Source organism: Ambystoma mexicanum, chromosome 6p (assembly GCF_040938575.1).
Source record: "Ambystoma mexicanum isolate Mex_15411 chromosome 6p, UKY_AmexF1_1, whole genome shotgun sequence".
NCBI classification, from domain to species: domain Eukaryota; kingdom Metazoa; phylum Chordata; class Amphibia; order Caudata; family Ambystomatidae; genus Ambystoma; species Ambystoma mexicanum.
Genome location: NC_090935.1, coordinates 472,935,980 through 472,948,455, shown reverse-complemented (window position 1 = coordinate 472,948,455; position 12,476 = coordinate 472,935,980). Strand labels below are relative to the sequence as shown.

At 48.2% G+C, this 12,476-nt stretch overlaps 1 protein-coding gene across 1 annotated transcript; it reads left to right on the top strand.

Annotated features, from left to right (window-relative positions):
- The first annotated feature begins 1,012 nt into the window (after positions 1 to 1,012).
- ESM1 (endothelial cell specific molecule 1) lies at positions 1,013 to 11,034 on the top strand. The gene is made up of 3 exons (XM_069627269.1): positions 1,013 to 1,769; positions 4,316 to 4,471; positions 10,303 to 11,034. Exons 1-3 carry the CDS (start codon positions 1,238 to 1,240, stop codon positions 10,401 to 10,403), a joined length of 789 nt encoding a protein of 262 aa, XP_069483370.1. The 5' UTR covers positions 1,013 to 1,237; the 3' UTR covers positions 10,404 to 11,034.
- Positions 11,035 to 12,476: the final 1,442 nt, after the last annotated feature.

Sequence of the window (12,476 nt, the reverse complement as noted above, 5' to 3'; positions counted from 1 at the left end):
TTCTGTCATATTTTTGTTCTGATTCAATATTAAAATAACCAATGAATACACTATTAATTGAATACACACCGGAATAGTTCCTGGTCTATTGGGAAAAGGGGTGCTGGTGGAGGATGGGTGCGAGATGGGTTGGAGGCCTCTTCAAAAGAATTCTGTGTAAATATAAAAAGTGTTTTATTGCGCGTCACCATCCTTGCAGGGGTAGAAGGTCCCTGACTTGCTGGTGCTGCATTATATCTCGTGACACTTTTGATGGGCATGAATGACTAGGTGCTAAAAAATGAATGTTTGTAAGGGAATGCAGTTTTTCACTGATTCTCAACTAGAACTCTGTACATGGCCTGATTCACAGGGCCTCATTACGACCTCGGCGGTAGCCATGCCGCTATTGGCGGCATGGCTGCCACCGAAATCGCGTCCGGGTCCTCAGAATGAGGAATTACCGGGCCATTCCGAGTTCGGAAGGCCTGGTAATTCCTCCCTCCAAGGACCCGGACCCGGTCCTTCCCCATTCCCATTTCATCCCCCATAGGGCTGAATGGGAATGGGAGAGGGAGCAAAGAACGGGCCATTACGAGTTGGCCCGTTGTTTGCTCCCTCTTCCCCTCGCGGGACCCGGTAAGCACGCCTGGTTTGAACAGGCGTTGCTTCCTGGGTCCCGCGAGGGGACCTCATAATGAGGCGGTACGGGGTAAACGGCGCCGGCACCTTTTACGGCGCCGTTTAACCCGTACCGCCAGGGTCGTAATGAGGCCCACAGAGTGTTTTCCAATGGGATTGCACCATTATAAAAGGCTTATGTGAATCAGGCCCGTCTACTTGTGATACTCTACACACACCTACTATTTAGGGCAATGACCGCATTTGCCCACAGTGTAAAGAAATGTCTAGGAACGTATGAGCGAGCACTGGCTCACAACAATATAAGAATGGGGCATGCCAACAGATTGCAAATGACAGATGAGTACAGCAAGTGCGCCAGCGGTCCGTTGCCTGCGTGGGATCCCTCAGCACCCTGACTTCCGCCGTCTGTCAGAGCGTCGGAGTCAGGAATGCAGCCTGCGCAACACAGAGATGCCGAAGGCGGCGCGAACCGGGCGGCCGAACAATCCCCGCAAAACGCCGCTGTTGGGGCCACCAGCCTTTGTTTGTTCCCCCCACAGACGTCCTTGAGCATCTGAGGCGGATGTGAAAGAGTCGTTCGCACTCCAGCAAAACATCTCTCCCCGCATAACAGATGACATCAGCTGAAGCCTTTCAATTCCTGGATGGCAGCGGCCCGCTGGACCAGCCTCCATCCTGGAGTGCGCAGGGCGGGATGCTGCTGCTGCTGGCAGCAGTGAGGAAGTGGGCGCCGGTGGCCTATAAAACGGCTGGCCGCGCAGGCCGCTGCTCAGCCGTACTCTCCTCCTGCCTGTCACTACTGCCCGTGGTAGCCGGGGACATGGAGCTCTCGCTGCTGGTGACGCTGCTGGGCCTGGGCGCTCTGCTGCCGCCGACCCCGTCCGCTGCCTCCGCCGCCGCCCGCACCGCGCAGTACGCAGTAGACTGCCCCGAGAGCTGCGAGGACGAGGAGTGCACCAGCACGGCGCGCTGCAAGCGCACGGTGCTCGACGATTGCGGCTGCTGCCGGGTCTGCGCCGCCGCCCTGGGGGAGACCTGCTACCGCACCGTGTCCGGCATGGACGGCGTCAAGTGCGGCCCCGGCCTGCGCTGCCACTTCTACACGGAGGAGGACGACTTCGGCGACGAGTTCGGCGTCTGCAGAGGTAAAGGAATGTGCGCAACTGCGCCCTCAAACGCAAACTAGCGCGCACGTACACACGGGAGCGCATTGACAGGAGAAATGCCTCCAGCCCAAAACACAAACATATTTACTGCAGTACATATGCCCATCTTAATATGGGGAGATTATCACATCGGGGACGCGCGGGCACCCTAAATCTGAACCAGGTCAACGCAGTAGTGCGTTTCAGCATGCGAAAGGGCAAATTCTCGAAAATAACTGGGCATCATTGCAGACTGCGAAGCATTAGTGTTTAGTGTTCCTAAGAAGGGCATAACACATATCTGAAGAAAAAATAACACCTGGCAGCAATACTTGTTTTATTTACTAGCTCAGCTGCCACCTGTAGTCTTCTTACCACCCTTTATAAATTGAAGCCCTCAACACAATGCAACAGAAAAATCAGAGAAAGGGTAATTTACTCGCGCCCGATTTAAAGGAGTGTAATTGCAAATCAACAGCGAGGGTATACTATGAACAGATGGCATCTCCTATGACTCCCCACCAGGGAGAAAGGTACCTTTCACAGCAGCTGTCATGACAGATGGTGTGGTCAAGCTTTTTTACTTATATACACGGATAATGTCTTGAGGTCTCTGGCACTTAGAATAATTGTACAGGGGCCATACGTGGAACTGTGCCAGCTTTCCTCTTGGCGTTTGGTAAGGTGAAAGCTCGTGGGATAGTTAGTTACACTCACTTGCACTGACTGCAACATGAGAGCGCTCCGCGTCCGTTCCCTTGATCGTGCAATTCTTTCCTTTGTCTTGCTCTGCGCCATTAACAGCTTTAAGCATCCGGACCCAGCTCTCAGATAATGCCAAAGTGACGGCAATTTAGCCCGATAGAAGTGCAGTTTTTCCTTTTTGACGGTCAGTTTTGGAATGAAGTGGAAAACACGCCATTTGCACTTTTATTCCTGTGCAAATATTGGTGCTAAATTGAATGGTCCCAGTGCAAAAGCCCCCTTCATTGGTGCAGTGTGTGTGGCCTGGGCCCCAGCGTATATATATATATATATATATATATATATATATATATATATATATATATATATTTGTTAATTAGGCATGCCTGTCGTGCCATCCCTACGCCCGTTATTGGCACGGGCCATGTGTTGACTGCCAGCCAGACTGCTGTGGGTCGGAATGTGAATGTCTCTGCTTTTGTTCTTCACTCTAAATAATAGTAGTCACTCTTTGCACAGTGAACAGCACACACCTCCGCGTGTTGTCTCCGCGTGCTGTGCATTGGAGTGTCACACCGGCACTCTATCAACTTCTGAATGGTGAATGTCTCACCTGTGACCTGCAGTTATAAACCCGAGTGGTGTGTGTGTGCCAGGCCGCCGCAGGCTGTCACCATCCATTCCACGGAGACGCGGTCTACTGCCGAGCTGTCTGTGCGCAAACTGTCTGCACATAGAAGGATGCGAGGCTACAGCCGCCCTGCTCCATGCCACCCGCTGGATGGGTGAACTTGGAACTTTCGGCACCAATTTCCTGCAACTGTGCATGTGTAGCCAATTCACCTGCAATAATCAAAAGGAAGTCATAGAGTGGCCTTTAATGATACGTTAGATGGTTCAGCTGCAAATAACGGCCATCACTTCCGGGTAGTGTGCCACAGGTTTTACAGCGACATGAAATACATTACTAGAGCCAACACCGGTGGGTCCCTGGCTCACTGCTGGCGAGGACCGTCCACGACAGTAACTACATTCCAGACAGGGAGGATGAGCAATTCAGTGTAAAGTGTGACTTCAGCAAGGAAGACGCGGCCTGTCCGATGCTTCATGCTTTGGATGCAGGGCCTGGGGTTCTAGGGCGTCTGCCCTGTGACAGATGCTCTGGGTGATGGGAGGCAAGGCACCAAGTCTGTATAATTATAGTGTGTTATTTAGAGCGCGCTTAATTATACCCACAGGTTTCTAAGCGCGGACACGGGGCTCGAACCTGTGTTGCTCCGCATCGACTTGCTTCCAAAGCGAACTATTCTTCCGAGATTGGGCTCGCTGGTCACAGTCTCAATTACTGCGACGGGCGTAGACTTCTAAGAAGAACCTGTTTTTACCATGGGTTATGCAGTGTCGTGTCCAGACTCTTTTGACTGCGGTAGCCCAAGTGGGGCAATGACTTATGCAGGGGTGGCATGAAGTACAAGCGCATCTCTCTCTCTCTCTCTCTCTCTCTCTCTCTCTCTCTCTCTCTCTCTCTCTCTCTCTCTCTCTCTCTCTCTCTCTCTCTCTCTCTCTCTCTCTCTCTCTCTCTCTCTCTCTCTCTCTCTCTCTCTCTCTCTCTCTCTCTCTCTCTCTCTCTCTCTCTCTCTCTCTCTCTCTCTCTCTCTCTCTCTCTCTCTCTCTCTCTCTCTCTCTCTCTCTCTCTCTCTCTCTCTCTCTCTCTCTCTCTCTCTCTCTCTCTTATAATGGGGTAGCGCGCGCCACTCCCGGGACAGTCCGCGCGTGCTATGTTACATGTGATATCATGTTGTGTACACTGGACTGATGGTGGCGCCCTCTTTTTCCCCCAGAGTGCCCCTACGGCACCTTCGGCATGGAGTGCAGGAAGACGTGCAGCTGCCAGTCCGGGATATGTGACCGGGTCACGGGCAGGTGCCTGACCTTTCCATTTTTCCAGCTGGGGTCTCCGAAATCCACCAACAAGCAGACGCCCTCTTCCCATGCAGGTAAGCCTCGCCCCTGGTCCGCAGCGTCGCAGTCACCGCGGCTCGCCCTGCAGGCAGAAGGCAACGGCGGGGGCTGCGTGTGTGGACGCGTCCACCTTGCTATGCAGAGCTCAACATAGGACTGGAAGCGCTCCCAATTATAGGAGATCAAGGACTTCATTTGGGGATAGGAAGATCAAGTGATTTGGCCAGAATCATACAGCGTTGTCATGTGAGGCAGCGGGGATGAGTTTTTAAATAAATAACTAAAGGCAATCATTAACTTTTTAGATATTTTCTATTTTAGCGTGTGACGCAGGGCATGACCAAATAGTACAGACATGTAAGGTGTCCCAAATGGCCCAAAAGTGTCCAAAATAGTAACCGAAATTCATCATGTGGATTGTTTCGCAAACATTTTTTGTTGTTGATTTAGTGAAAAAGGCCACGATTTCGCGGTCGGGTGGGTCGACGAGCCCTGCCATAATACAGAGCCCTACTGGCAGTAAACACACTCATTGAAGTCCTGCATATCCCAAGGCACTATACATGTCCCGCAGGGGAATGTGCAAAGGTTAAGTGCCCACATGTGTGTAGCCTCCTGGCCCTTTTGCATAGTTTCCCCTGAACTTCCCCTACCACAAGGCAGGAAGTCTGCCGTACAAAATGCCCTGCCCCATGCAGGCACGCCAACAGCATCTCTGGGGCAAGAGAACCCAGAATTCCCATGGATTCTGCCTCCTTTCTCTGCACTGTAAACAAGCAGGGGGTGCACAGGGTGCAAGATCAGGTTCCACCTGAGGTGGTAAAGGTCACGGAAACCCCAGTGCACCCAGATCGCAGGGCCATTTACCAGCCCGGCGAGACACGGATTTGGCAGAGCAGATGGCAGACCCAGCTCTCACCGCTGGCTACATCACAGTTATGGCAAGCACTGGAAATGCCAACAGTTTGGGCTTTTCCGTTGGCATGGGAAAGGCATTTGCCAGAAGCTGCGAGATGATGCAAGCATCTGGGCATAAAATAGCAGTGCCTAGAAAAATGCCTAATACTTACACACTAGCCAAAAGTGGTGGCTTTGCCAATGCTGGTTTTTAACAGGGCTTCAGCGAAGAGCGTGCATAGTGCTTATAAATCTAAAGGCTGAAGGTAGACCTGGTTGAAACATTTTTATTACACCAGTAGCTCAGTTGTAGCTACAATTAAGTCATTAACTTCCAGAAGACTGGTTTAAAAAAACAAAAAAAAACGTTAGCAGGCACTTGAAGCTCAAAGTTTGATGGTAAGGGTTGATAAACACATCTCAACGAAATCCAAGGAGGATGTGTTTTGGGCAGGGAGGATCAGGGAGTGGGTGGAATGGCCAGAGGAATTAACATGACCCATGTGCAGTCAATAGGCAGGTAAATAACCAAAACACAACCTACAAGCTTTTTATCCCTTCTTACATGCCTTTTCTCCCTAGCTTTACTCTAATGCAATGGTTTTTGCACCACCTAATAGCCAAAACTAAAAATGAAACTGATGGCAGCATCGCACTTACTGCCCATCCATTATCTGCTGCCTTCTGTGTCGTGCACAACACGCGCACAGTCACCTATCACAGCATACGTGTTTACTACAGTCACTGCTTTGAGCCAAGCAGTGCATATGCTCGCAGGACCTGCAGCTGCTGATAAGGCAAGCCGTAAGAGGTAGGCATATTGTAAATATGCTGCGTGTATGACAGATACAGGCAATGCACTACCATGGAATGCAGAGAGCAGTCGATATAAGATAAGGTTCTCAAGCTAGATAATCAGCAGTGCCCTGATTCCCTTTAGCTGCTATTAACGTGGTGCCAGAAACCTAAGTATGCAGGTGCAGCTCCTCTTACCACACAGTTCTCAGGCAATGAGTCCGTCTGCTCACTTGGGGGCGCTATGAAAGCGTGAACGCGTGCATGTTGGCATCATGATGTCTCGAGTAGCAGTTACTAACCTGCACTCGAGGTTCCATGGCAGTGCCCTTTAACATAATCCCACTCTCTGTAGGATAGATCATGATTTAAGCACTGGCACCTTCTTTGAAGTTAGACCAATTTACTAGAGTACTTGTCATTGCCATCAGTATATATCGCTTTAATTAAAAAGGTGTTCGTGCTGAGCCTACATGCGGATGATTATAGGGTTACAAACAAAGGTGGTGCCCAGGTACAGGCATACAAGCGCAGACTCTGTGCTGCACCATCGAATAGATCAAGCACTGAACACGGGGGAGGGAGCTGGCTTGCAGATACAATCTTAAAAACGGAAACATCTACATTGATGTGCTGAAAGATGTGCTAAAGATGAGCTGAAGTATGTGCTGAAAAATGCGCTGAAAGTTGTACCGAAAGATGTGCTGAATGATGCGCTGAAAGATGTGCTGAAAGATGTATTGAAAGATGTGCTGAAAGATGTGCTGAAAGATGTATTGAAAGATGTGCTGAAAGATGTGCTGAAAGACGTATTGAAAGATGTGCTGAAAGATGTGCTGAGTGATGCGCTGAAAGATGTGCTGATAGATGTATTGAAAGATGCGCTGAAAGATGTGCTGAAAGATGCGCTGAAAGACATATTGAAAGATGTGCTGAATGATGCGCTGAAAGATGTGCTCAAAGATGTATTAAAGATGCACTGAAAGATGTGCTGAAAGATGCGTGGAAAGATGTGCTGACCGATGTGCTGAAAGACGTATTGAAAGGTGTGCTGAAAGATGTGCTGACACAAGTGCTGAATGATTCGCTGAAAGATGTGCTGAAATATGTATTTAAAGATGCGCTGAATGAGGTGCTCAAAGATGCGCTGAAAGATGTGCTGAAAGATGTGCTGACAGATGTGCTGAATGATGTGCTGAAAAATGTGCTGAAAGATGTATTGAAGATGCGCTGAAAGATGTGCTGAAAGATGTGCTGAAAGATGGGCTGAAAGATGTGTTTGCCAATCAGACAGTTATATTAGTTTTCTGCTGGGAGTCACATATAAAAGTCGTTAGAGCAATATCCGGCAAGCTCAAGATTGAATATGGATTGGAAGCATTTCTTAAGCAATGCAGTTGTCCTGATCAATGAAGGAATAAGTGAGAGTTAACTGAGTGAGAGGAAGGAGTCAGAGACGTTTTTCACAATCAGGGTTGTCCAACTCCAGGCCTTGAGGGACGGCTCCATGCCCGGTTTTCAGGATGCCCCTCATTAACATTCATGAGCTACATTTGCATACAATGATTCTAAATGTGTGAAAATGTTTCCTCGTGAATATTAATGAGGGCTATCCTAAAAACCCATCATTTCCCAGCCCTCGAGGCCCAGAGTTGGTCAACCCTGCTAGATGGACACGTGTTGGAAAAACAGCACATCTCCAAGTGGGTGAGATTTCTATTCAAAGGCCCCTACTATGTGTCAATTATTTGTGGTGTTTTGAAGAACACCACTTTCCACAGTGTTTCAAAGGACTTTCGTTTTTTTATACCTCTGAGGGCTACATGAGCCCATTACCACGGCATTGCATGTCCCCTATTGGTTCTGATCCTAAGAAACCAACTTAACTAAGCTTAAGTTATCTTATCCTTCTGCGCCCAGCTACCCAAGGGTTTGGTGCACAATACTAAATAAACAAACAAACAATGCAAGGCGCTATGCACACTACCCAAGCCCTAGTGGGGCAAAGGTCCATCCAACCCGATGAAAACGTCTACTTGGAACCAACGTTCCAGGCCATCTGACATTACACACATTATCAGATTTAAATGGAGCTAGCAGACAGAAGAATCTATGAGCATCCTGGGAGCCACACTCTGGGACAAGATGGACCTATCCCTGACATCTAAAATGAACTACCAATGCTTCAGAAAAAAAAAACAATACCCTGTTTTTCAAGGAATCGCTGGGCTGCTAGCTACTCGTGAAGGGATTCCAGCACCCATCTATAAAGGGACTGACGCCTGTCACCATGTCTCTTGATAATTTCACTGAAAGCTACATGTCTTCACAGGCCTACGCCAGTTGAGCTCCTGAAACATAGTTTGTGTTGTATGCTATCCAACACTGAAATTAATGTGGGGCTAGTTGATGCGTCCACAAGGTCATCAGGATCGGCTACTAATACAAATAAGTCATAGAATGTTGCGGTTAGACACAAAAGCCATAAAATAGCATCTGCACCCAGAGAAGGGTGCTTGACCAATCAGGTGGCTAGAACAGTGGGAAAGAATACACATTCCCCGCCCGCTCTCCCAGCCACTCGAGGCCCTTCCACAGGAGGCAGCATTTTTTTGTTGTTTGTTAATGTGGGGAGGCAACAGGGACCCTCACCCTGTTGCCTCGCCACCCTCCATCAAAAATCCCCCAATCCCCTTTCCCACCCCTCTTTCCATCTTCACTTATCTGCGGGACCGTAACTCTGTGCTCCGGTCCCGGCGCTCCTCCCGTCTCCCGGCCTGTCTATGGCAGCAGCCATCTTTTAGTCTTTTCTTTTTTTTCCGTATTCCTCCGGTGATCGGTTGCCCAATCAACGCAAATCTCCCAAGGAAAAATAATGAAAGCCATTTGGATGAACACTCAGGGTGCAAATAGCATTCATAGCTCGGGGGTGGGGGGGGCATGGGCGGTAAGGGGCCGCAGCTCAGGCCTGCCTTAGCTCTGGCTGGCGAGACGTTACCGGCCATGTCCGCCATCCTGAGCGGGGATGAATGCCATGTTATGGTGTCAAGGTATAGAGTGAGGGCCACAAGCAGGCTATTAAAGGCTATTCAATCAAACGCTTGCTGGAAAAGGACAAATGTTTAGTGGACCTCTTAGTAGTGTTTAGCAGTTTTCTAAATCTTAAATTGATCTCTTAGTACCAAGCAAAGCTTGTTTTAGACTTTGGGACCCCTGACCTTGAGCCAGAGATCACCAATGCAGCATCTTTGATGTTACCTGATCTCTTAGTATCAAGCAAAGCTTGTTTTAGACTTTGGGACTCCTGACCTTGAGCCAGAGATCACCAATGCAGCATCTTTGGTGTTACCTGATCGCTTAGTACCAAGCAAAGCTTGTTTTAGACTTTGGGACTCCTAACCTTGAGCCAGAGATCTCCAATGCAGCATCTTGGGTGTTACCTGATTTCTGAGTACCAAGCAAAGCTTGTTTTAGACTTTGGGACTCCTGACCTTGAGCCAGAGATCTCCAATGCAGCATCTTGGGTGTTACCTGATCTCTGAGTACCAAGCAAAGCTTGCTTTAGACTTTGGGACCCCTGACCTTGAGCCAGAGATCTCCAATGCAGCACCATTGGTGTGTCCTGTGGAAGATTGTATCTGTTTGCGTGATCTTGGTGCACTTGCGGGGTTGCATTGAGGAGCAGCTTTCTTGAGATGCCAGGGAGCTTTGGACCAGAGTGTTTTTTCTGCCAAATAGAGGATTAGGAAAGTCACACCTTGTGCCACACATACACATTGTAGGATTTTTACAGCACGTTTCAGTGCAGGTGCCCACTTACTGTAGATGTCACTCTAATGTACCGAGGCGACTGAACTTTGCCTTCAGGCGCAGACCTGGGATAGACAGCGCTCAAGAGAATCCCTCAGAGTAGATAACGGGGGCCTCAGTTGCCATTCCATACCACACACTTACTTTCTTGTTGTGTATACCAGCTGGTACCTGTATGCCTGTAGTAGGCCTGAATCCCCAGAAAGTACATCTCTGACCCTGAAGTCCTTTCTCGCACCCCCTCCGCCATTGACAAATATGCTCGCAGGTGCTCTTGCGAGCCTGTTGTTGAGTGATGTGCGTGGAGCACAGGCCCTGGAATGGCTGCATTCGTCTCTAACCTCACGCATGTTTTCCGTTGCAGAGCACGGCTTGTCGTCTGGGGATGGAAATGATGTCAAGGCAGACCTTTCCAAAGCGAGGACCATTCGGACGACTGGAATTAAGTGGTTAAATCCACGCTGATGTTGCCTGACTCCTCTTTGGACTCTGCCACTTGAGCATCCATTCTGAAGACATGCTAAGTGTCAAGCACAGAACTCCCTCGACTCACACATGTCATAGTCCGTAAGGAGCTTTATTTTTGCTGCAAACACAGCTCTCCAACCGAGGAGACCGCACGCCTTCAGAGACTCTCTTTTGATAAGCCTTTGTAAACTATAAATGTGTTGTATATTTCTTAAATGTACAGTAATATAAAGTTATTTTGGATCGTGTGCTATGCAGAACAGCGCTTAGATTTTCTTTATTTTTCATTTGTTTTTTTATAGCTTCAAGGAGCTTCATTTTTGTCTTGGATTGTACATTTCCTTAAGTTGCCCGAAACACACGTGAACATGTCACATACCAGTCAGTCTGAAATAACAATATGTGGATTAAATTCAGTACCTGGTACACCTCCTTTATACCCACAGAAGTAAGTGAAATGGAGGAAGTCTTATGATTTTGACATGAGCAAATACAAAAAGCCAGTTTAACTGCCTAGGGGGACTGTGCTGGTATTCATGATTTTCACCTGCAAAGTCCATTTGGTGTGTTGATGTATATAGTATGAAGGTCTTATAATTTTCATAATAAATACAATATTTTGTACAAACATGTCTCTACCTCAATTTCTCATTCCTTGTTAATAACTGTGCCCTGACTTCATTGACTTACTACTTTTTTAAAGTGTCTAATGCTTAGCGAGGGGGCCAGGTGACTTCAACCTGAGAAATATGTTATATGAGTAGAGGGGGTACTGCTGCTCCACCCTGTGCTAACCCTAGAAAAGATATGTGGTAGCAGTCTTTTGCTGCCCCGAGTGCAATGAAGGCCTACCCAAACCCCCGTCTGAGATAATACGATTGGCGCTAGTCCCAATATAATGCAATATAATACAAAGTGTGCCCGAATAGTGCCTTTATTACAGATGTGCACTTGACACGTGTTTCGACCAGTCTCTGGTCTTTTTCAAAACTGGGCACTTGTTATGAATTAACCTCCGATACGAAATGGTCAACAAGCGTAGTCTGTCCACTCTAAAAGAGTGTATCACAATGCTGTAGGGTTAGATCCCTGAGTCCTACCAATAAACGGATCCCCGTTTTACGGTTGGATCCAAAGCCTGATGGCGTTCGGTTCTCAGAACCGAACCTTAAAGTTGGAAAACGGTAACCATGCCATTCCTTACTTAAATATTACACATTTTAAATGTGTTAAATAAATGATTGTTGATTAAGGCAGCAGTATGCTACTTCTGGGCTTACTGCACAAAAATACTGAGACTCGCTTTAAAGTCGAAAAGGTACCTTTAATGTGACAGGCTACAGCTCTCAAACAAACGCTACTCTGGCTCCCTGGCCTTACAGACTAACATAACTGTTTTAACAATTGGCAAACAATCAAATAAATAAACAATTTCAATTCCCCCACAGTTAAATAATTAAAGCATTTCAAATTCCTCCCTTCCTATCCCTTGCTCCCTTCCGTCTCCTTAAAATCCTCTCAACCGTCTTTCCCGCTTTCTCCCTGAGGCCACGCCTCTCCTTCTTCAATACCTGTTCCCCCTCTTTGTACCCCCGGGGTAGACCGTTCGCGCAAACAGCACCACCCCCTTCCTTAACTGCACTAGTACCCAATTGTGCTTCCCCCACCCCTCCTCCAAAGGGCCATGTCCCTGGCATCCAGCAACTCCTTACCCCATAAACTCCCCTCTACACCAATTTCCTCCTTCCTTGACCTGCAGCCAGTCTGACCTGCCACATCAGCAACAATGAACCTTACATCACATCACCTCCGTCTAATGCCCCAGCCTATCACATGAAAAACTACCAGACCTGTTGTCCTTTTCTAAACCTTTCACCAAAACCCTGGTCCTGAAAATGGGGGTAAAACAAACATTCGAATTAAGGTCCGACCACCCCCTCACTTAATACCCCAAAAATATTAAATAAAGGGGTGGGAGGGCAGGGCAAACGCTTGTCCCAACCGTCGCTTTCTCCTGAACCTTCCCTGCCCATTTTTATAACCCCAGAGGTGCTCCGCGTGCCTGTGCAG

Excerpts from the sequence above, each read along its gene's own strand:
- ESM1 (XM_069627269.1), top strand. The coding sequence starts at position 1,238 with ATGACATCAGCTGAAGCCTTTCAATTCCTGGATGGCAGCGGCCCGCTG. Across the intron at positions 1,770-4,315 it reads CGAGTTCGGCGTCTGCAGAG|AGTGCCCCTACGGCACCTTC; the intron begins GTAAAGGAATGT and ends TTTTTCCCCCAG. Across the intron at positions 4,472-10,302 it reads GACGCCCTCTTCCCATGCAG|AGCACGGCTTGTCGTCTGGG; the intron begins GTAAGCCTCGCC and ends TTTCCGTTGCAG.